The 25524-nt window shown below is 42.8% G+C and overlaps 1 protein-coding gene across 4 annotated transcripts; it reads right to left on the reverse strand.

Annotated features, from left to right (window-relative positions):
* Positions 1 to 1619: 1619 nt before the first annotated feature.
* On the reverse strand, positions 1620 to 25447 carry ipo8 (importin 8). Of its 4 annotated transcripts, none has more exons than XM_019274595.2 (26): positions 24994 to 25447; positions 21770 to 21851; positions 20029 to 20185; positions 19725 to 19883; positions 19309 to 19465; positions 18552 to 18641; positions 17594 to 17688; positions 17422 to 17506; positions 17189 to 17323; positions 16005 to 16104; positions 15677 to 15753; positions 14759 to 14875; positions 14574 to 14663; positions 11367 to 11393; positions 11012 to 11177; positions 10706 to 10866; positions 10458 to 10583; positions 10291 to 10357; positions 7544 to 7669; positions 6238 to 6335; positions 6061 to 6156; positions 5713 to 5933; positions 4466 to 4671; positions 3538 to 3759; positions 3298 to 3427; positions 1620 to 2475 (listed from the first exon to the last, which is right to left on the reverse strand). In XM_019274595.2, coding segments are annotated over exons 1-26 (3075 nt in total). In that variant the 5' UTR covers positions 25078 to 25447; the 3' UTR covers positions 1620 to 2474. The 4 variants fall into 4 exon arrangements, with proteins under 4 accessions (XP_019130140.1, XP_019130139.1, XP_019130142.1 ...); XM_019274594.2 differs by having other exon boundaries at positions 10282 to 10357; XM_019274597.2 differs by lacking the exon at positions 11367 to 11393 and having other exon boundaries at positions 24994 to 25446.
* Positions 25448 to 25524: the final 77 nt, after the last annotated feature.

Raw genomic sequence — 25524 nt, forward strand, 5'->3', positions numbered from 1 at the left:
CTCCAGCATTTTACGATTCCACATATCACCTAAAGCAATGTGTCAAGAGAGGCTGCAAATGGGGCTGCAAATCAACTCAACTCTTACAGTGTTTGCAGTGGATGTGGTCATTTTTCACTGGTCTTTACTTCCACCCTCTGCAGCTCTCCTCTCCTGGCGTGGGAATGCTTGTTACCGCTGCAGCAACATCTTCGCTTGGCCTAGATATGTCAGCCAAAAGAAGAAAAAAAAAAAACATCTCCCATTCGGCGGGTGTCATTCGCATGCAGGACAAATGATTACAAAGCTCAGAGAGAGAGAGTGTGAGGGAGAGACGGGCAGGCAGAGACTGAAATCTAATGATGGAAGACAGATTCCATCGCTGCAGAGTAAATCTCCTGCAGCGCTTCATGACCAAGAAGCCACAGAGTGAGAATGTACACAAACATAAGGGAAGAAACCCGCTGTTGACAATCCCACATCCCTCCACCACAGGACAGCTCCTCTGTGGGATGAGGAGAAAACAAGCATTACAGCACACACAGGGGATATCAACTGAGAGGGAGTACACATTTTAGAGAATAAAAGAGGAACAACTGCATGTTGAAGCCAAAACAAATTAGCACTGTCTCCATCTCACAGAATTAAAGAAAACCAAACTTTAAATCATGTTTACTGTACCTTCAACACAGCTGCTGGTTTCCAGTCCATTTAAGGAGGCGACTCGCACACTCTGTCAAAGCTACATTATTGTAACATGGTAATGCAGTTCAACGGCAGACTGAAACACGTGCATCATGCAGTAATGGTAACTGTTGTGAACTGCGAGGGAACTGAAGAAGCCTCTTGGATGAGGTGAAACGTCTTCATGGATCTACAAACAGGTCCAGTTCCTCCAAACTCAACTGTCCTCAAAGACAGATGGATGACCTGGACGACTGAGGAGCTTCACAGATTTTAAAGCGGGAATACTTTTTCTACCTTCAAGGCAGCCACTGCTTTTAATTTCCTTGTTACAGAAAATAAAATAGAACTTTAGCAGTCACTGGTTTCCGTTGTACATTGTAATGCAAATGAAGACAGCATGGATTTTTCATACCCTAAAGGCAGCCGTTGGTTTCCATTCATTGTCCAAACGGTATGAAGAACAAGAATTACCTCAATAATTGAATGCAGTGCTGTTTAATACAGCACCACCAGGAGATCTAGAGTGGAAAATACTGCACCAACCAATGAGCAACACATAACACAAGAAGAAATGACAACGTTAGCTGGTCAGTTGAACATTGGTGCCAGACTGAAATATCTCAGGCAGTACGGTGGTTCGGTGGTTAGCAAGAACACTCTGGGTTTGGAGTTGTGCGGCCTTCGAACCTGCCAGCTGGCCTTGGCCTTAACTGAGTCTAGTCTGCTAATGTTGTTTGTGAATAGGTCAATTGGTGAGTCTAAATTACCCATGAGTGATGACGGTTTGTGTCAGCCTTCCCGGTGACCTGTACCTGTCTCTCACTCAGTCAGTGTCAGCTCCACTTGCGTGTTTTGTTCTAACTAAGAAGACTTTGTAACGTCTGTGAACAAGGATTAGCAAACCAAAGTAAAAGGGTGTTTAGTGATGGTATGAAGGAGAGAAGAAAGAACAATTCAGAACAATGTTACATGAACTTTTATGATTTTCTTAAATTAGTTCAGAAAACTGTTACAAAAACAAAATCCATAGACAAACAGAAAGACAAAAAAACAAAAAAACTGCTTCTCCCGAGACCCCACTCCCATTTTAAATGTCATATGTGACGTCATGGCCGGAGGCCACAAGTCTTTGACCTTTGACCTCCTCGTCCATCTGCAGTCTGAATTCAAGGCACCCTGTCTGAAAACCGGCCTCTCCTCGCTCCTCACAGGCCCCTCGCTTCATGAGATGATAAAAAGTGATCAGCTATAGAGAGACAAAGACAAGCGCTTACAGTACGTACAAACACACACTCCGATGTGTTTTTATTTTTACAGTTTCTCACACGCGCACACTCACACACACACACACAACTACGTAGACACAGACCAAAGGAACTGCATTGTACAAGAACTCAAACAAATTTTGCTGGTCAAGGACATTTATATTTATAATGCAGACCTTTATCTGGAGTCCACACACACACACGCACGCACACGCACACACACGCACACACACGCACACACACGCACACACACACACACAGGCCAGCGGTCCTGTCCTGGTGATAGGAATATTCCAGTAGGGGCTCTCTACAGTGCACCAGGTCCCAAACTGATAGAATGCCAATGCAGCCCCTGCTACCTCCATCCAGTTCTGATGGCATGGTGGGACCTGGTTTTGGTGGGATCCATTAAGTCTGATGTGGTCTGATCTGGGCTGAGATATTTCAGGTTAGACTGAAATCCACTTCAGGTCAGGTCAGACCAGCTCTTCTCTTCTTCGTCCCCCTCCACTGGTTCTGCAGTCCGTCCATGTCCGTCAGTGCTCTGAAAACAGAACAGGCCTCTGGTCAGATCCAGACTGGACTACATGATGTGCTTTTTAATTCTGTTGGTGTGGACTCGGATGTCTGTGATGGAATAGTAAAGATATTTACAATTTCAAAGAAAGTGGCATCTGACAAGTTCTCTCAAGGTTACAAGATTTGGTATTGAATGAGTATTAATCAAACACTTTAACATAGGACCTTTATTAGCACAATCAGAATTTGTGCAGCACGTTTGTCATTGTTCTTTTAAGTTTTAAATAAAACAACTCAGTATAGTTTTAAATCTCTCACTCTGGAGCTTGAGCAATAAACAGGTATCATTAATATTAAGGAGCCGCTCTTCTGCCAGGCCAACCAGAGGTAACGGACTGCAGCCCACTGACAATATAAAGAATGGTTAGGTTTTATGACCATAAAGGCAGCCACTGGTTTTAATTTCATTGTTACAGAAAATGAAGTATAGTATACTTTAACAGCCATTGATTGGTTTTCATTCATTCTCTGACGATATGATACACCGATACAGCACCACTGGGAGAGTGATAGAGTTTTCATTAAAGGTTTTCAGGTTTGGCTTTTATTCTGAAGGAATCTTCTTGTTGGTCACTTTGTGACATAAAACATGTCAAATATTTTCCTCCATAGTCTGAACACATGTCCACTGGTCCTCAGTCAGTGTTCCACAAAGTGTGTCAGAAAGTTTGAAATCACTTCACACTGTGACAGAACAACCCTTCAGGCCAGTGTTACAATTAAGAAAGATCTCTAACTGAATTCATCCTCCTCCTCCTCCTCCTCGTACTATGTGTTGCCTCCTCACCATTGGCCCTTGGCGGCGGTGCTCCTCCTCTGCTGTGAGATGCTGTAGATCTCCTGCAGCTGTTTCTTCTGGTCGTCGCTGAGCGGAGCCGTCAAACACTGGTACCAGGCTGTGTCGCTGTTCTGGACCCCTAATACACACAAGAAGGGCCAAAGAAAATGAACCATTCTGTAATCAATGAATTGTTCAAATGTGTGTGAAATGTGAATAAGTAGACATTTATGAGGACTGATGACTTACGGAGAAGGGCGGCAGTGAAGAATCGGTACTCGTCCTCTCCGTTGTCGTAGTCCAAAGGCGTGCTGTACTCCTCCAGGGGCGTCCCCTCAAAGCCGTCGTCATCCCAGTAGTCGTCTTCGTCTTCGTCGTCATCGTCGCCGCCCTGGCCCGGCTGCATGCTGGACTGCTGCTGCATGGCGTTGCGGTTCTCGTTCACTTCATCTTCATCACTGGGAATCTCCTCTGTTCACAGAGAACACGATGCAGACGTTAAGATCCTCACAGCCTGCATGATGCCAGTTCACTCTGGACATTTTGAGGATTTTTGTATTGTTTACCATATCTCATTTTGTTGCCACAAAACAATCACACTGTTTTTGTTTCTTCCTCAGTATGTTGAGCTCTATCTTTATTAGTTAAAACAAATATTGTCTAACAGCAGTACACTAAAGCTGGAGAATGTTGTTGATATTTTCTCCATAACATCGTTTTGTTATACCCTCCCTCATGACTGAAGGCGGATTTCAACTTTGACTGGAGGAAAACGTAAGCTCCTCCATTAACAACACGCCAATCTGAAGCATTTAATGTGGTGAAATTGGCGCGTTTTAAATACAAGGCCGTGGGAGAAACCTTTAGCCGTCACCGTGGCACTAAGTTAATTTATCAGCCTGCCCCACAAGCAGTAGACAAGGTTTAGGAATCTAATTCCTTTACACTTGACTGAAGCAAAGCAGAGCCAGCGGGGGTGAGGGAGTAAATGTGGTGCATCTAATTTGAGCTCGGGGCTGAATCAAGATTCAAGTCGTGGAAGATCCAATGGTAGCAAAAAATAGAGAATCTCATTTCATTATCTTCTCTGAGCCAATTTCTATTCTTCTCTCTGCTTTCTTTCAGCCTTCATTCATTCTGCATTAGCTCATCCATCTCTGTCCTGCACCTTCCTCACCGTTCTGGTCTTCATCCTGAGCTCCCGCGCGAGCCAGCAGGTCCGGTTTGTTGACTAGGCGGGAGGCGTAGAGGTGTTTGAGGCCCAGGAACAGGAGCAGGATGGAGGGGACAATCTGGGCGGCGACTCCCTCTAACACCGCCGGCCGGCTGGGCAGCTCCATCAGCACGCTCAGGCCGATGATGCACATCTTACGGTCGTGGAGCCTGAGGGGAGCGGATCAGAGAATCTCATGTCTGGGTGTCAAGTACAGAGCAGGAGTCAGGATGTAGTTAGCCTAGCTTAGCATAAAGAGTGGAAGCAGGGGGGGCAGCTAGCATGTTGTTATTCAGAAACACACCAACCAAGAACTCTAAAGATCACTAGTTTATCGAGAGAAAGTCAATTCTAAACTGGACCGAATGAACTGAATTCACACAGCCACAAGTCCTAAGAAATTAGACACACACACACACACACACTCACACACTCAGATATCTGAGGTGACTCTAAATGAAAACAGACTGAGTACACATGTACGCACTGCAGTGAGATTAGTGCGACTGGCTGAGATAAGATAAGACCGATGACTAATCCACTGTGTTAAAGGACTTGCTCAGTGAAATTACAACCTTGTTGCAGTAATTATTATTTAATGATTAGACTGCGTGTAGACATAATGAAGGTATATTTATCAAAATGTCCATTTCCTGGACACACAATACAAACTCCACACAGACACCAGGCTGGATTCAAATGCAGGACCTTCAACCAACGAAACTGAGCGTCACACAATACACGCGGACTGTGTTTTGTGATCACCAAACTGGATTCTCACACTGTTTTTAGTCTCTTTTAGTCTCGTTGTTTCAGACTTACCTTACAGTTCAACCATGTTTTCAACCATGACATCTAGCCCCTAAATTCCACCAGGCTCGGTTTCAGAAGTGTGAGTGTTTTCTCTGTCAGTCTTTATGAACTTGCTCAGACGTGGTCATCTATTCTTGGTTTATGTGCCTCTACCACAGTAAGTAAGCTACGGCGGCCTCAACACGACTGGAGCGCATTTCAGCCATGCCCGGTGGAATTAAAGAATCCGGTGGTTACACAAGAGTCAAACCACCTCAAAGATCGACAGCCTGTGGTCATCTGCCTCTGCATGGAGCCCTTCAGCCTCTGTTAGCTCTTTGTTTTGGTTTTCTGGCCCACAAACTCATTTCCAGCGGCAGAAGTCAGTGTATAAAACAACCGGAGTCTCCGCTCCTTACCCAAGGAAGAACTCTGTGTCGTTCATCCACTGGTTGATGAAGTGGGCAGTGATGGGCTGTGGGTTGTGCTGGAAGTGCATGTTGTCCAGAGTGTGGATGAGCAGGGCCGGGTTGTAGTAGAGAGCTGCGATAGCCACCTGCAGGCACATGGTCCTCAGCTCGCTGGATTTCACCCCGCGCATCAAACGCTCCAGGACTGCCTCCACAAACAGAGGGATGCACTGCAGGTAAGAAAAACAGAGAAATCAGGACGCTGTTACTCCAAAACTTCAACTTTCGGTGAGTATGATCGATGTTTGCGTGACAGCATGGGAATGAAGGTGTGAACCGTGCGAGCTGGTGCCTGACCTGGTCGATGCCTCTGCCTCTGCACTGCAGGATGATGACCTCCAACAGTTTGGCAGCATGACACTCTGCGTCCTCACCTGCATCTATGGTCAGCACCTACAACAGGTCAAAGGTCACAACAGTTGACCAGCCAACTCAACAACACAGGGAAAACAAGATCAACATGTACAGTCTGACCTTTTTGCACATGCTGTAGATGACCTCTAAGTGCTTGGGGTTGGACAGGAGCATGTCTGTATCCACGGTAACATAGTTGTGCAAGAGAGGCATCATATCTATAAAACAAGACAGGCCACATTATCACCATTCCCTCCGGGTTGGTGTATCAACATTAGTAGGCGGGGCACACCTACGTCTGGACGTCTTCTGCTTATTTACAGCTCTAGATTTTTAGTCTGCGCCCCAACTGGAGCAGCTTTACATGATTCACTTTCACTGATTTCATACTGGATCGATCTGTAATGACGCCACTGGAGCATAGTGTTTCTGTAGACCGGGCTTTATTCAGTGATTTTGTTTTATTTATATTTTATATATATCGTCCGGGCTAGATGACTTTACTTATTATTAGTGGTTAGCTGCTAGCTGCCCTATCAGCTGACTCTGCCCAGACTTAAGGGTTCAGAACTCTGATGGAGTGTTAGTGTTTGACTTCACATTTCAGCTCCGACCGTCAGAGGCGCCCGTGCCTCGAGCTCCCAGTTCATTAGCAGCAGTTATCGGTTAGCCATTTAGCAAAAAGTAAAGTCCATAAATTGGCGCAGCAGCGAGGAATAAACAAAAAGTATGTAACTTTCTTTCACAACAGGAAAAATTCTTTCTGCAAGACAAAAACAGCAGAGTGATCCGAGAACTAGACTGAGTGGGCGGACAGGCGAGGCCATTCTCAGCCATGCTGTGCCTGAAGCAGATGACAATCTCACGGCTTGTCGGACAAGATTATCTTCACAATATTTGACACTTTAACATAAACATCCTGTAACATTATATGTGACTAAGGAAAGGCATCCTAGGTATAATATAATGTGAAAGGTGACACTCATACTGACAACTCTGCTCTCTGGAATTCTTTTGAGTATTTTAGCTTCTTTCAGTTCGTTGTTTTGGATGTCCAGCCCACACATCCACTCTGATCATTTCAGTTATGTCACGGTTAAAATGTGGTTTTCTTGGGGGTGTCAATTAGCTCAGTTGATAGAGCATCGGCCCCATGTACAAAGGCTCAGCAGGGGCCCAGGGTTCAAATCCGACCTGCGGCCCTTTGCTGCATGACCTCCCCCCATCGCTCTCTCTCCCCACATTCCTGTCTCTGTCAAAAAATAAAGCTTCTTATGTGGAAATCTACATTTAAAATTAATTGAAAACATTCCACCATAGTAAACTCGTGAATGTTTTAGTCGGATCAGCCAGTATTTGGCAGCACCCAACCTTTTTCTGCAGTTAGTATAACTTCAGTTACAGAGATCATCTCCTGGAGACATACCTGTGAAGTAGTCGAAGCAGTCATGCTGGAAGACCTCGTACAGGACGCCGAGAAGCTGCCACATCTGGGGGGAGATGGTCTGACAGGTGAGGCCGAACGCCAGCGACAGGATCTCCTCATAGAACTCTGCAGTGGACAGGAAATGACATTCACAGCACATCCTGTACAACTTCACTGAGCATGCGTGACAGGTGTTTGTGTATGTGTAACCTTGATACAGAACATTAACACAGGAAGTAGACAGCGTACTATTATAAGAAATATTACATGATACCAGGTTAAGAAACGACACAAGAAGGCGATGCATTAAAGGACCAGTGTGTAGGAATTAGTGGCATCTGGCAGTGTGGTTGCTGACTGCACCCCCCTCAGTTCACCCGCTCCTTCTTAGCATGCAGGGGAAATGACAGTGGCTGAGCCAGTGTTTAGTTTGTCTGTAATGGGCTACAGTAGAAACGGAGGTAACAAAAACACACTGCTTCTTATTTTCAGGTGATTAAACACTAATGAAAACAGAGTTATGAATATAATATTCAATTTCTGCCATATTAGAGCCCCCTAACTGTGACAAAAAAAGACAAGAAGCTCAGTGAGATGATTGAGAGAAACAGAACTTGTGTTGGAACGTGATGTAAAAAATATGCCAGGTCGGTGAGCTAGCCTGCCAACGTGTACTGCTGCTCTTTGATGAGCCTGCACCTTGAGCAACGAGCCAAGGCCGTAGAAGCAATGTCGGTGAAAGTAAAATGCCGGAGTAGGAATAATGAGATGTTCACTTAAAAGAGATGTTGTGGAAAAATCACAAACTGGTCAGAAATGAGAGTCAAAGGCAGTTGTCTTTAGTTATATTTTTGTACTCTCATATTAAAGAGACAAACCAGGATCAGGACAATGTTTGCTGCCCTTTATAGGCTGAAAATGTAGTCTTTGATTGGCAGATGTGTACACTACACCGTGTCAGCACAGAGCAAACAAACAGCTCACACAGTACACACACTGATAGCAGTTGTGACAAAGCTGTAATACCCCTGAGGAACATCAGCACTGATGTGTTCAGCTCCTCCTCTGGGATTTGTGCAATAAAGGGGTAAAGAGCACATCTGTTCTGGTTTGTGTGTGTGTGTGTGGTATAGATCTAGTGAAGCAAAGAATAGTTTGACCTCTCTTTCTTTCATTTTGTTCATAATGACCTCTCTCCTGCTGCTTTATCTGCCTCTGTCTGCACACAGCGGGAGGTTATCAGTTCATCCGTTCATTAAGAGAGTGGGACAGCATGCCATGAGGCGAACTGCTCCAATTACCAGGATCTCTCTATATCTCTCTCTCACACACACACACACACACACACACACACACACACACACAGTGTCTGACTTTAAACTAACCCTAACCTTAAAGCAGGGGTGTCAAACGTACGGCCTGCAGGACGCCACTGGATGATTTTGTAGGAGTAAAAAATTCCATACAAATACAAAAGGACTGGTCTCCTTTAGCAAACATCGGCCTGGAGAGAAAGTCTGTGGCAGACAGGAGTTCAGGTCTTGTTGGAGATTTGGAGGACAAGGTCTACAGTCCCTGTTCTGCGCAACAATCCACACTGAGATTCAGATAAAAATAAAATAAGACAATAGAAAGATGATAACAGGGAAGCTTCCTCATGTCCCTGTTGGCTATGGGGAGTATCTCGAGGGACCGCGATGACCTAAATATGATGACTTCCTCTGCGATGATCAAACTAACATCTATTTTTATTATTGAGGAGATTCTTGACTGTCTGATGAATAGAAGTCACGCTCACCGTTGGTTAGCTGCCTGTCTGTATCTTTTATAATAACTCTTTTCAAGGTTGAGAGATCTCTAGTAAGTAAAAGTGAAAGTACTATGTTTTGTCAAAACGAAGGATGAACGCACAGTTGTGTCAAAAAATTGTTGTGTCTATTTGCACAATTAAACGCTGCAAATCAACAACCCAGCTCCAGTCCTTTTTCCTCTGAAGCCTGCTGTCTTTGTTTGGAGAAACACTTGATTCGGCTTTATTTATTAGTTTTCATTTATCCTATGTTTTTTTCATGAGTGTTGATTTTTCATCAGAAACAACTGCAGATTATTTTTATTTCAATCAAAGAGTGAAGATTCATTTTAAGGTCTGTTTAGTTTTGTTCTGCACATCAGTGGAATAGTGTGAACCCATTGGCAGGAGTGTGTACTGTATCACCTGCATGTATGAGCATCCTTTTTTGTGTGCACGAGAAACGAAACACGTCTCTAAAGTCTACTAAAGGTCAACAACACCACAGGGAGCTTTTAAATAGGAACGAGAGAACAGAAACATGCAGCAGGTTGATAAAAGACAGTTTTCTTTTGCTGAGGAGAGTCTTATTATTTCTATTCATGGATTTTAAAGATGGTTATGACTGTAGAAACATCACAGAAGTCTGCAGTCTGTGTTTTAAATCAGATCATTTGAAGAAAACTGACTTCAGCTCTCGGGAGGAAAGAAACAAGAATGCATTTATCTTCTTCACATTGTGCGAGGTAGCCGGAGGGGACGCAGCAGCATGTCAGAGAGCAAAAGAATGAATGCAGCGATGAATAACCAACAATTCCACATTTATAGGATGAAGTGACGGTGGCAGAATATCAAAACCGCAGGAATCTGAATTAAAGTGTGTGTGTTTGTGTGAAAGGGAGTGTACTGTATGTAAAAAAAAAAGAATGGGCCGCCCGCGCACACACACCTGCCATACCTATGATGGGCTTCTGCAAGACCAGGCCGATCACCTGCAAACAGATCCCCTCCAGCTGCTGAGTGATCTGAGAGAGAGAGGAAAAAATATATATAGCATCAAATATCACACTACTGTGACAGCTCTGTGTGTGTGTGTGTGTGTGTGTGTGTGTGTGACTGAGAGACCTCCTTGTGGTCCTCCATGACAGTGAGGATGGTGTCGATGGTGCTGAGGATGCCCAGGGCCATGACAGTCTTGTCCTCGTTCTCCTCGTACTCCTCACTCTGAAGGACTCTGGTGAAGATCTCCGCCTGCCAAACACACACACACACACACACAAACACACACACACCTCAGGATTACATGATATCTTCTGCAGTAGCAGAGAGCCAGATGAAGACATGAAGACATGTCTGTGTGTGTTGTTTCTTACCAGGTTCTGGGTCATGTCCACAGCGATGGCGGCCACTTCCTGGTTGTACTCGCAGATCATCTTCTGGATGACGTTGGTCAGGTCGTCGTTCTCCGTCTCTTTCACCACATGCAGCAGCTCCTGCATGATCGGCCGGATGTACGGCCTGATGTACAGCTTGGCTACACACACACAAACACAGAGCTTGTGTGAAAAATCATCTCTCACAGTCATTTTATATACATATGTGTAATGCTGTCAAGCTTCCAGCTGATTAGAGTAATTGATCTTGGTGTGAGGAAAAGAACTCCATATCCCTCCACAGACCTTGTTCCTGGTTGCTGACCAGCGTCTGCAGAGCGATGGCGGCCTCCACCTTGACGGGCATCTCTTTGTCGTCGATCAGGTCCTGTTTGACCAACTCCACGGCATTCCTCAGCACCAGCTCGTCGTGGAAACGCAGCGGGCTGAAGGAGTGGAGCACCCAGCACGACTGCCAAAAACATAGCAGAAGCAGATGGAAGCACAGATCAATACAACACCCAGACATGTTTCAATTCTGTCCAGTGTTTTCCTACATGTCTAAAAAAAACTACAGCCGCTGTCAGTGATGCCCCACCCGGTGTGTCAGTGTTCATTACAATATGTCTGTAGTGGTGTAGAGATTGAAACACTGACTCACATGGATTGTATGGAGCACCCAACAGGACTGTAGGGAGGAGAGTCAGTGAAGAGTTAAAGCAGAAACAGCTCTTTTATGGAAACAACAAACACATGCCGCACGTGTATGAATCATTCACTGAGGTTGATGCGAGCTTCACCAAGCCGTGCACAAAGGACTCGAGAGCTCCTTCACTAGCACTCAAAAAAAACAACAGAGCCAACCTAATGTGAAGGTGGACATGAGGACCACGTGTCTGCCGTTCTGCAGCAGTGTGGCGCCATCTGCTGAAAACATCACAGCACTGGTTCAAGTGGAATTTACCTGCACATGGAAACAACCAGTCTAGTCTAAAAGGTCCATTATTGCTTCATTATTGTCAAATTTTAATAGCTTTAATAACTCTTAATACTTTAAACCTCTTTAATAGAAAACAGAAAAATTGTTAAGTGTCGCACCTGTAGTCAAAATATTAAGCTGTATACGACATAACAGCAGACATGGGGACGTTTGTAGCATGTCAAATCACTCTCTGCATGATTCTGCTCATTGTCTCGATTATTTCCTGATTAATTTTCTATGTGGGGAAAAAAGAAAATAGACATAAGCTCCATTGTTTAACCACTGTTTAATATGGAACCAGTTAGCCTGAGAGCTGGTCTCTGTCTGTGTTGTGTAAAAACATGTCTCAGCATATTGTTTCCATCCTGACATGAGATGATCATTTTTAGCACTAGTTGTCATCCCTCTTTGTGAAATGAAGCACACACACTTTATACAGTTTCTTCCTCTCCACCATGACTCCTTGCTGTTTTCGACCAGCGGAGACTTGTGAGTTTGACGTCATTGTTTTGTGCAACTTTCTTAAGAACATGCAATCAGGAGCTGGTTCTGTAGTTCCACCCCAGAGAGGAGTAAACCTGTAAACCCTTGATAATCGCCTCTAAAGGAAAATATTATTGCCTAATGACTGTAAACGCTTTATGCAATCGTTTCTCTCTGTTGGCAATAAATATATACTTTGCATGTTTGCTCCACATGGGGGTAATGTAGCCGAGGGTTATGAGCTGTGTTCTTTATGAGGGTTATCAAACACAGAGGCTCTGGAGCCTGAACCAAGACGGAGCACTTTTTATTGATTCCAACATTGTCAACAGCACCACATAGACTACACAGTTCACAGCTAAAGAAATTATATTTTAATTCATGCTCTGTGGCATGTAAACGTACTTGTCCTCAGATCCCTTTATTTAACGTCCACGTAAACAGTGAAGTTGGGATCAAATGATTTCAAACAGGTTGAAGGAACGTTGTGCATGTAACGCAGCTACTCAGAGCAAATGAACTTTCAGTCGAAGGGGAAGCGCTGAGGAGCTGAAGTGTTCTCGTCTCTGAGCTCACTTCATTACAGCCAAACTCAACCAAACCTTGTCTGAATTCTGATCTGAGAACAGTCAAAGCAGCTCCCAAAGGAAACCAATGACAGCTCTTCTGCTGTTGATGTGGTGAAGTTAATTAAGTAACTGCATAACGAACCTCATCACACTTTATCTGCCATTATACAACAAGTAGATACGACTGAGCAATCTGATTGGTCAGCTAGACGTTTAGAAGGTGCTCAAATCAGCATGACAGCACACCTCATTAATCACTAAAAATATAACTCTGCCATCTCCACATTGTCACGTCCTGAAAATAAGTCAACTGGAAGTCAACTTTAATAAAATAATACATCTTAATTTAAATTTCAGCTTTCTTTAATGAATATTTTATATGTTGCAAAGCTGTTACACCGTCTCGTTAATACAGGTGTGTACCTCGTTAATACAGGTGTGTACCTCGTTAATACAGGCGTGTACCTCGTTAATACAGGCGTGTGCCTCGTTAATACAGGCGTGTGCCTCGTCAATACAGATGTGTACCTCGTTAATACAGGTGTGTACCTCGTTAATACAGGTGTGCCTCGTTAATACAGGCGTGTGCCTCGTTAATACAGATGTGTACCTCATTAATACAGGCGTGTACCTCATTAATACAGATGTGTACCTCGTTAATACAGGTGTGTGCTTCGTTAATACAGGTGTGTACTTCATTAATACAGGTGTGTGCCTCGTTTGTGAGTGCAGAGAAAATATTCTTAAAGAATAAAGGGCGACTAATCTGGAGTGAAGCTGAATATTCTGTTACATAAAAACATGTTGACCATTTTAAATACATCGATCTTTGTTACTGGAAATGTTTGGATCATCCCCCATCAGCTGTCCCGGTGATTCGCTGATACGACACTAGCTTTAAAATAATTGTAATTTAGGAGGCCAATCTGTCCATGGAAAAATATATTCTTCAGCAGATATCTTAGTCACTACAAGACTGAACTAGCAAAGCCGTTTAGTGTTTTTATGTGTTTGCTATTTATTCACTTTGGGAAACTCCACAATCTCCATAAGCTCTGACGGGACTAGAAAGCGTCTCCGTTGCTAAGTTGTTACTAAGGCTTGGGCTACTTGCTGGAGTAATAAACTGGGTCCCATTACACATAAGAGTCTACTGCTGTGACTCATTGTTTTCCTGGTATTAGTCAGACCCCGTGTATCTATAAACGTGAGCAAAGAAATTTTTATTTTAAAAGCAAATTGCCCCAAAACATAAATATATATTGCTTATACATTTTATTTAATTTAGTAATTGTTGTATAATCGCAATATTACACTCGAGAGTGACCTTTAACTTATTATTGGCACGACAGTGATGCTATATCACTGTCGTGCCAATAATGACGTTAAAGCACACCCTCTTGCTTAAATCAGCAACTCTGATGTGATTAATCACTTGCAGTAACAAAGAGAAATATGATCACGAGTTATCAAATCAAATATCTGTACTGTGACGTGCATCATTTCAGTGTGAAATGATAAAATGATATTTGTATTTTGTTACTTTTGCTTACCTTTAAAATAAAAAGGGGTATAAATTATTAACATTCACTGCACAGCATGTCTGCTAGTAGCTAACGTGCAGTCAGCATCAAAAGCATTCAGTGTGCAGTGTGAGGAGATAACTACAATACCCAAAGTTCCACTGATTTACACCACAACACCAGCAGAGGAACCATCCTCAGTCAGGTCCTGAGATGTATGTTCACTCCAGAGCATCATGTGACATACTATGAGACTGCACAAAGAGTAAACAGAGTGAAACAGTGAAGGAGTGGTGGGGGTGTTCACTCACCCTAGCTCGCAGGTAACCCATAGGAGAGTTGAGCAGAGGGAAGACGTAGTTTTGCAGCATCAGTTCCATCTGTTCTCTGTACATCCGCTTCTGTAGGATGAGACGGACAAACAGAAATGATTCAAATGACTTTAAAAATGCTCCATCTGAGCTGTTCTAAGGGCTGTATCTGCAGGTGTGTGTACCTTCAGTAAGAGGTCAGCCAGCGCGCCAATGCAGTGCAGTGCCCCGTCTTTCCTGCGGGAGTCAGCAGAGGGGTCCATCAGTATCTGGTGGCAGAACTCCATCATCTGAGGAAGAACCTGCAGAGAGGGAAACACAAAAGGTTACATGTAGAAAAGAAAAGTGACAGCTGAATGTCTAATGAAGAAATTAACTAGCTCTTTAAAAGTTCTGAATTATAAAGTTTACTTAAAACTTATCTTAGAAATGTGACATCTTACCCCGTTATAACAGAGGTGGAACAAAATGATTGTTTTGTTAAGGTCTATGACAGTTTACATCTACACATCCAGCAGACACAGAACTACATATTTCATACTTTGGTCTCTTCCCACAAAAACATCTGGGTCTTTAGCTGCTCACTGTTCCACTCTGCTCACCAGCTGGTTGCTAATTTTAACATATGCTGTCTACTGTTTGACCACAGTGTAAAGCTCTGTATATAAAGTACAGCAGGTTTATCACAGCATGAAGTATCCTACAGCTGGAAACAGAAGGTGTCTGCAGGCTGGAAAACCACAACAATGAGATGAAAGAGGCTCACGTTACCAGAGTTATAATCTTTGGTACAAGTATTACACAACAATACTTAATACCTCTTTGAAAGCCATGGAATAAAATATTGATACTTTTAATAACCATAGTGGGAACTGCAGAGTTTGTGTTTTCTGTTTCTGTTTCGTCATTAGATCCACTGTTAGTGTAGATTTCAATAATACATAGACAAATAAGCATTAAACATAAAGAATGTGGCCATAAAAAGCACAGAGGCTTTGTAAGTAAAGTCTTAAACCTAAAAAAGTAAATTACAGTCAATTAAAGTATAAAGTGTCAGTCTCATCGTAAACTGTGTAGAAGAAGAAGAAAGCACTCCTTCACACCTCCTTCCTCTTACGGGCAGCTTTACACAGGAGGCTCTGGGCAGCGGTAGCCGGCAAGGCGTGGTCATCGTAAAGGTCTGCAACAGAGACACACACATACACACTCAGTCACACAAAGAATCGGATCACACTTGTTGGAAAACATGGCCGACATCCTTCCTCCACTACTAAATACAATGGCAGTGATGCAGCTATAAAGGTCACATTAGTTACAAAGTAGTTCATAAACAAAAGCCCATTCACTTGTTCTTCCTGAACTCTCAGAATTTATTGTACATAACACACACACGCAGTCAGGTATAATTTCATGGTGCGTTCAAGTACTCACTGAACTTCATGCGGATGTACTCGTAGGGGTCCTCCTGCCAGAGCTTCTCATCCTCGTCTTTGTAACACATGAGAGGGAAGATGACCTCCTGACATATGGCCTGAAACAGATGACACTTCTCATAAACTACAGTACAGTGAAGACGGCAAGCTAGCAGACACGGAGGCAAACGATGCACAATCTTATACGATCACTAAACACAGTGCTTAAATGATTTATTCTTAAAATTTAAATTGTTAATTAGTTCACCAACAGAAAAATAATCGCTGACAAATCTGATTACATGATGATTATCATCTTTATCTGAAGCTGTCACCTTGGCCTCCTTTTTTATTTTCCGACATCTTACTGACTAAGTGACCAATCAAACTAATTAATTAAACCAACAGATGAATAGAAACATCAATAATTGTAATCAACATGTGGGTTAGGCCTCAAGAAGCCATGCAATATGTTCTCTTAAGAATCAGTCACCAGAAAACTCATCAGTGCACCACTAATGACCATAAACCTTCAAACCACGTCATATGAGCTCATATCATGTCAGGTTTTGGAAAAGTTCCAGGAACCAGGGAACCAGATACTACACTAAGACCTTTTTGGTCCACTAAAGGTCCTCTTTGTTTTTCACCACATTAGAAGAACTGTGAAATTAGACCAATAACACATCTAAGAATGACAGACCGATGCTGTTCTTTGTATTGTAGCATTTTGACTCGATGGAACTACATTTTAGTCTCTAGTTCTTGTGGTTTAAAAGTTCCTGAGTTCCTCGAAAGGTTCTTGGTACCCTGGTGAAGTTCCTGGAGTGGAAACGCCCCAGCCTGAAATGAAGGCACTGACATGACCTGAACCCATCAGGTCTGGTCTAATCACGATCGGATAAGAATCAAAGCTCTAGCCAAGACAGACAGAGTCACATTTTCTGTATGTCTCTTCAAAAAGTCCAGAGTGACAGATTTATGGAGCTCTATTTACAGAATATATCAGATATGGGATATAATATTACTGTTATAATGTTAATATAACGTTTTCATTCACAGAGATGGTGAAGCGAGGGGTTGCAATTAATAACTACACTAACAGAGGTCACTAAATCCTCCACACTGGACCTTTAATCTGGCAGCTAAATGCAAATACTCACTCACTCTGGATCAGCCTCCTCTATGCCTGTCCTGTCCTACCTGCATGTGTGGCTTCATCTGCTTCCAGGTCAGTGAGTGTGACAGGCTCTGGTTGAGGTAGTTGATGCACTGCTGCAGGACGCGAGGAGTAACATACTGCTTCTGTCGGTGCTGATCCACCACTTTCAGTAGGACCTGGACAGCACACACACAGAGGGACAACAGTGAAACCAAAACTGCCGGAGCCTGAACGACAGATGAATGAATGGGAAAGTCTCAGTGACACAGTTTACCTGTTGAATGCCCACTGCATAAGTCTTCAGGAAGAAGTCAGCAAACTCGTAGTACTCCTTCGTCACATTGCCAGGGCTTCCATACCTGCAAGTCAGACCCGAAGAGTGAGCAAGGTCACTCTGCTGACCACTGATCAGCTTTGTTCTGATGCGGGAGCAGCTGTGGACTCACCGCTCGAACAGTCTGGTGATGATGCGCAACGCCCACTTCTTACACTTCCACCACGCCAGCTCAGGACGGTCGTCCTCATCAACCTCCAACGTCTCCTAACACACACACACACACACACACACACACACACACAATCACTGATACCATATTCACACCTAATATGATTACAGATAGTGACACAAAGACAACTCAATGTATGATAATTATTATCTTCATCATCATCATCGTAGATCATCATGTTCCATGTTTAGATTCATGTTATTGCTCTCTAAAGTGTCAGTTAAGCTTCATGTATCTTTTCTATCACTGAGTAAACTGACTAAGTGACATATTTTATGGATATTTCATATTATATTCAATGCATGACAATAACAGAACATTGATACCAAATAAACACAATTACTGCAGGAAATTTGTGTCAAACAATTATTTCCTGTGAATATTTTCATCAAAGATGAGTTTTCCTGTTTTAGGGACTGTTTATACAATTCTGTCCTTTGTGTATTAAACAGTCATATATTAATAGCTTTTTTTTGGACAGATTCAGTGTTCTCTATTCTTGTTCTATGAGCTATTTGGTTGTCTTAACTGTACAGGATGAGGCTGTTTAGCAGACAGCGAAGGCTCTGTGAATAGAGCTTATGTAAACTCTAAACTCTATTTTTAGTTTTCTTCACAGAAATAAATGAAATGATGAAATATTAGAGAACTGAGTCTTTGGTGCTTTGGTGCCCCCTAGTGGTGGTTGGCCCCACAAGTTGGGAACCACTGATTTTAGCAGTGATAGATCTTTTTCTCTTTGTTTCTTGTTATGACAACTTCTGATGTTATAGCAAGTAAGGTTTTGTAAAATAACAGAAAGAATCAACGCATGTTCATGCCCCAAGCGTGATATTTCTTAAAACTGGTAAGAAAAAAAAGAGATGAAGAAGTGTGTGTGTGTGTGTGTGTGTCTTACAGCTGGGACGTCTCGGTCCATTATAGCTCGGAGAATTTCCATCCACTGAGTCATCACTGTGTTGTTGATCAGCTGGAGAGGCAGCGAGTACTGCAGAACGACAACGAGGTTAATGCTGTCATCATGATCATCAGAGACACAGACACACACACCAGTGTCATATTGGATACTATATTTATTCTTTATCTATATGTAATATTGCTGACCTCATCCCCTGTCTCTGTTTGTCAGGTACAGAAATGTTTGCTGTGGCTTTATTTACAGAAATAAGCAGAGTACTCTGTCACTGTCACTGAAAACATCTGTTCTTTTGTCTGTCCAGAAGCGGACATGATGAAGAGTGTTTTCTGTTCTTTTATCACTGTCTTCATTTCCTTAATGCATTGTCATACTTGAAGAGAAATCTGAAGCTATGCATCATCTCTGTCGAATGAATGAGCTGAAATGTGTCAGTCTGACAAATGACACTCTCATTAATACTGAAAGTGTTTTCTCTTCCTCCTGACCACAAAAGCTAAAATATTTCATAGCCTGATCGGAGGAAGGATTTTAAGAATCACCTCAATATTGGCTCATTCACACTGTTTCCTGGTTTATTAAGCCGATTTCATTTATTTTGTGTCCAAAGTCCAATTTAGACCAAAGGTGTCGGACGGTGAAACAGTTTGCAGGGTATGAACTGTGCCGCCTCAGCTCGACTGAAGCAGACTGGCCTTGCATGCCACTCACACACACACACACACACACACACACACACCTGTACAAGAGCGTGGAAGATCTTGAGGATCTGTTTCTGGATGAGGACAGAGAAGATGGTGGAGTCGACCAGCAGTTGGCTGATGAGCTGCTGAATCCTCGGCAGGAAGATCTGCATCGCTGCCAGCAACGGCTCCCTCTCATCTGCCTTCCTGTACCTGAAGTACACACGCACACGCAAACACTTGTTATATTAACAAGTAACTACTGGAAGAAAATACGAGTTGTGTCTGCTGCCAGGATTCAGAGATAAACCTATCGACACCGGCAAAGTGTACCAGTAAATAGATCCGATCTCAACACTTCAGCTAAAACTACATCAGCTGAGGTGATCTGTAGTTGTGACGTTGTGATGTGAGAGCTAATGGCTCCCCAGAGCAGCGTGGTGGAACGCAGGAACATGAACAGTTTACTCACTCGTATGTTTTGACCAGCTGGTAAAGAGCCAGCAGGCTGCCGTACCAGCTGCCGCTGTTCTGAGACTGCAGGTACATGCCGATCTTGTCCACTATGGCGGTCCAGCGACCAGGGAAGTCGTGCTTGATGATGGCTCGCAGACACATGGTCAGCTGAGCACTGCAGACAGAGCAAAGACGGGTGGAAGTCCTCAGTTACTGAGTTAAGATATGGTTGCAGTGATTAGAGATGAAAGCAGTGGTCCTGAATAACTGTGTGTGTGTGTGTGTGTGTGTGTGTGTGTGTGTGTGTTCAGTCTATGTACCGTATGGACTCTGGACAACGGATGATGCCCTCCACTATGTGGTCTCTGATCTGCTGCCGGTCGTTCTCGTGGATGTTGAAGGGGAAGACGACCTCGCCGAGAGACGGCTCCCTGTCCTGCCAGTACTGACTCACCATGTTCTTCAAGTAGATGGCCGCTGTGACACACACACACACACACACACACACACACACACACACACAAGTTGATATTATCAATAAATCTCTATGTTCACATGTTCCTTTATTACCACAAACACACACTGTAGTTTATTTTGACTCAGTCACACACCATCATGCTGCACACAAATACCCACTAGAGAAACTAATGTGGATTACCACTAAAAACAGTCCCCAACGAATGCAGCATTTCCTCCTGTTTGAGTAACATTTGATTAAAAAAATAAATAAATAAAAATAAAGCGAGCAGCTGTTTGAGGACATTTAAAAATATGACTGGAAGGTGTTTTTTAAAGATATAAAAATTTTAGACATCTTTGGTATGACACAGACAGGAAGTCAGAAAGTAGAGAGAGAGAAACAGATTGTTGGTTTGGATCTTTTTTACGGGAAATGCTGACAAGAAGAACAAGACAGAAAATAACCAGACTTATACCTTCATATACATGATGTCGTGCCACCTGTTTTATGATATTCTTTGATACTTTGATAAAACATGAAACAGTGTCAGCATTACATTATCCAGTTCTGTATTTCCAAGAGTGTGAGTCAATCAGCTTCTACACATTCTTCTGGGATTTACACTCAGGTGTAATCCTGATATTAATTCCTTCAGTTTGTTGACAATTACATGGATTAAAGCAAGTTACACGTTACAGGTTACGTTACTTGACACCTGCTAAAGAAATAACACAATGCACCACTCCACATAATATAACCATGTTCTCTAAAGCAGCCATCAAGTTGAAATACTTCACAGCAGGATGCTTTTTTTGTCTTTTCAATGCAATTTTTAATCTATGAAATGAAACTGATCGTTTCTTTTTTGCAAAGCTTGTCTCACATTTTACTCTTTCAAATAATGGACAGGACATGGTTAGCGTAGCTTAGCATAAAGAATGGTAGTAGGTGGAAACATTTAGCTCAAACTGTGGCAAAAAGAAAAATGATGCATATCAACACCTAAAACTTGGTCTGTAATTATTTCTCCTGTACAAACTGGCCATAAAGCGTTCTGCACACTTCAGTACAACTGTTGTGTGTGTGTTTTCCTCTCTGAGCTGTGGCAGTACTAAAAAAACTCTTATTTTGGAGTTAAGGTGTTATGGTGAGCCAGTGTCTTTTAAACTGTAAAACAGAAAACAGAACAGCGTGCGCACAAATCTGTCACCAAAAACTAAATTAGGTTCAATCAGATGCCACTAGAAGACGATATGTCCTCAGATATCTGATCTGAGATGAATGGACTCGCAGCAAACATATCAACTGCAGCGATTTCAGAATGGAGTCATTTTTATACAAACAAAAGCTGATATCATCAAAATCATTTGAAGAGGTGCACAGAATGGAATGAAAACACAATGACATGTCATTTCAAGTTCAAGTAAACAGTTTATTCTGTCTCGTTCGGTGTGAGTGGGTGTAGCTGCCAGGATCTAATCAAAACTGCTTCACCGAGGAAATAAACATAACCCTGCTGTGTTTGACTTCCAATCCCTTCCGACCATAATTAGCAATGAGATGAAGAACAAACAGCCCTTAAAAAACATCCGCGGTCTCACCTGCCTGACGAACAGGAAACTCCACCTGCTCCGACACGATGATCTGAAGCAGGGTCGGGGCGAAGTTGATGATCTTGTAGGACTGAAACACACGGAGCAGTGTTTTTAACATTAGAGCATTCATTCCAAAGAGAAAACAGAAAATCTAACCCAGATCCTGAGCTAAACATTTCAAGGAGGAAGAAGTCACGTAGCTTAAATTGACATAACTGCCTGATAATATAAAAGATCTTGAACTCACAACCTTTGCCACCAATAGAACTTTGTGATCATGTTGAAAGAGAAGAAGAGAAGTCGTCTATCACTATTTTATCTAGACAACACAGAGATGTCTGTAATTATTTATTTTTTTACAAAGACTGACTGCTCCATAAATGACAAACCAAAATTGCAGTGGTTTGAAGACGGATATATTTTTAAATAGTCAAATATATTCTGGTTTTGAAATGCATTTATCACACTACATCTACATTTTATCGTTTATTTTCATCAACAATTTGCAGTAGCTGTTTAGTTTTGGACCAAGTTTTTTTTCAAGCTCTGCAAGGGACACCAGAGCTTTGTGATGAGTGCCACACGTGTGTTGTTTTCAACATTAACATGACTCATAAGTAAATCCAGACATTAAAAATTCAGTAGTCTTTCCTGTAAACAGCCGTGTTGCGACACTGTGCTGGCAAATGATCAGTGGGTCAACTGTCAGGGTCATGGTGTGCTCTGAATTAATACAAGTGGTTCAGCTAGCATTGCTGTTGAGTCCTGGGAGGATGATTCATTGTCAAACAAAACCCTCCAAGTTGTGAAAATCTGATCAGCAGATTCAGTGATGGTTACTTTCTGTCATTCATGATTTCCAGTGGTTTGCAAAATTAGGATACCTGGCTGTTGTTTTCAGCACTGTCAACAATTGGGAGTCAGTGCTGAAAGGAAAAGCTGTCACCGTCTTCAACATCCAGGACAAAATGCACACCTCAAGATGCAACTGCGCCCGTTTCAAATCGGCAGAGATTCAATTGTTTTAATACTGGCTGATTCTCTCCTCGCTGCAGAAGATGAGCGGGCTAGAGACGCAGTTGCAGCCTTCAAGGAACATTTGCAAAGCCTTCAAATCGCAACTGGGAAGATGTTTCCCTGAATTAGACAACAGCTCTAAGTGGATCAGGCAAAACACACAATGAGAACAAAGACAGGTTGTCATCTTTGTGGACAACACATCTGAAGACGACTTTCAGAGAGAAAAGTTTGACATTCTGTTTTGTCCACGTCAAACCTGAACATCCTGAGCTGGCTGACCGCTCTGCAACTGTTGATGCCCTTTTCCAACCACCTACAACTGAAGACAAAGCAGCGCAACCGGATCAAAGTAGACCCTGGTGAGTGTGTGGAGCCAGACATCGCTTCACGGATGTTTCAGCACCATTCTTTTTTTCAGCAGATGTAACAGAGACAATGATGAGTGAGTAGGCGGTGTTATTTCTATTTTACATGGTCTGTCATTTTGGGACTGACCTGTATTGTTTTGAGGGATATTTTTGGAGTTATGTGGTCCCAGAGTTTGTTTGTTTTTTTGTTAAAGTGGCCCTTATTCTATTCTTATTTTATGATTTAGCAGAATTTTATATCTTTCAAAGAAAAGAGAGATTTTCCCCAATTAACTAAAAAAAGAAAATCAAATCTTGATATTACTAACATGCCTACAACATACTTTAAGTGATCGAAGTCTTTGTGCAGTCGTGAAATTAATTATTTTTGGTAACAATAAAAACTGTAAACAGACACAGCTGTAGAACACACAGAGATTTTTAGACAGAATCTGAAAAGCAGACCTAAGAGTTCGACAGTTATGACAGGATGAAATCATTTTCATCAGATTAGGGTTAGATTTTCATTGGTTGCAAAGCTGAGATTGTAAAACTCTGATAAATCTGAAATGTTCAGAAGGTCACATATAAAAAGATATCATAAGTTTAAGTTGGAAGTTCGATGCAAATTTGAAAAGAAGTGTGTAACACGATGCATAATTGGAAGATTATTTTTGTCAGAGGGTGAAAATCATAAAAGGTGTCCATAACATCTTCGGTTTTTCATCCATGACTGAATCGCAGGGATCGGGTGGATTTTTAAAAGAAGAACTAAAGCCTGACTGCAGTACTGCATCAATCAATCAAGGTTTCAGCCCTGTGCATGCACAGGTGTGCAGCAGTTAGACAGTAAAACTAATATAAGATCATTTTGTTTCATTTCAGCATCGCGAAATAGAGAAAGAGAAGCTGAACAGTGTCTGAAGTTGGAGCAGGTCTTACAGGTGGAATCTAAAGTGCAGTTAATATTTCAGAACATAAAGACACACTTACATTTAGGAGGCAAGACATTTAAATATTTTCAGGTCAAGACGAACAATGAAATCTAAAAATTTAAGCTGCTACCATTCATCGACTAAACAATGAAAAATAATCGACTTCAGATGAGGAGATATTAAATATTGTCCAACTACTGATAATGAATAATAAAAGTTTTTAGTAAACCACTTTAGGACTTAGAAATATGGAAAAGTATCAAATAAATATGGAAAATATCTAAACTGACAGAGGGTAGGATAGAGAAGCAAAACTGTTAGATGAAGTTGTCGTCCTGTGAGCAGACAGAGACGTACAGATTATGTTTCTGCATGATTATAGTTCATATTTTGGTCCATCATCTGGAAGCAAAGGCCTCAGTGGACCAAATTATGATGCAGTAAACCAATCACATGTTGATTCATCAATCATTTAAAGAGCATGGTCTTTTTATTTGTGTCTGATCATTTTGTAATATTGACTAGTTTTATAAATCCACTGTGACAGCACAGCAGCACAGCTCTGTGTGTGTGTGTGTGTGTGTGTGTGTGTGTGTGTGTGTGCTCTCCAGTGTTGACATGAGAAAAGTTTCTGCGTCCTGACGCCTCCTGATGGCTGTCAGATCTCACTCTATTGTTCTTGGTCGCAGCCGCCGGAGTCAGTGTGGGGAAACATTTCGGTCAAACTGCGGATCACAGGCCTGATATAAACTCCTAAACCGGGGCTGGAGGATCACCAGGCCGATGCCACAGCGAGATCCCAGAAAACACGGCCTCCCCCTCCTCCACCAGCACCGGCCCGGCATCATTCCTGGCCCAAAACCTTCCGTGATGCCTCACCACCCGGAAAACCAACACACACAAAAACAAACTAGTCCAGCTCACCCACCTGATTGAGTTCATTCTCCGCCGCTATCCTCAGATTGGGGTCGATAGTCCCCTTCAGAGCCTGGATTATCCGGTTGGGATCCATGTGTGTTCACGGTTCCTTCTCCGCTCTTCGTGTCACATACATGTACCGTTAGCTTACGTTTCTGCTTTATATCCAAGCCCAGCGTTGTTGGATGTGCATTCACTGTGGCCCGACCAGGGTCAAACCTCCGACACTTACAGACACAGCTTCCGGTCAGTAAAGTCAGAAGACGCTGGTTAGAGGTGGACTCGTTACAGACGCGCTGTGCGCTGCGTTCATCCTGGAGGAAGAGGAGCTCTGTGTCTGTCAAACTCCGGCTAGCTTGACGGAGACAACGGCGGCCCTGCCCCGTTTTACCGGCAACCGACTGTCGGTGGACGTAAAGCAAAGTAAACAGACAGTTTACGGTTCTCCTCGTCTTCTTTGTGGGCACGGTGGCACGTCGCAGCTCTGCTGCCACCCCGCGTGTTGGCGCGGTTAGTGCTGCGGATACTGCCGTGATGGCGC

This window comes from Larimichthys crocea, chromosome XX, assembly GCF_000972845.2.
Source record: "Larimichthys crocea isolate SSNF chromosome XX, L_crocea_2.0, whole genome shotgun sequence".
NCBI lineage: Eukaryota > Metazoa > Chordata > Actinopteri > Sciaenidae > Larimichthys > Larimichthys crocea.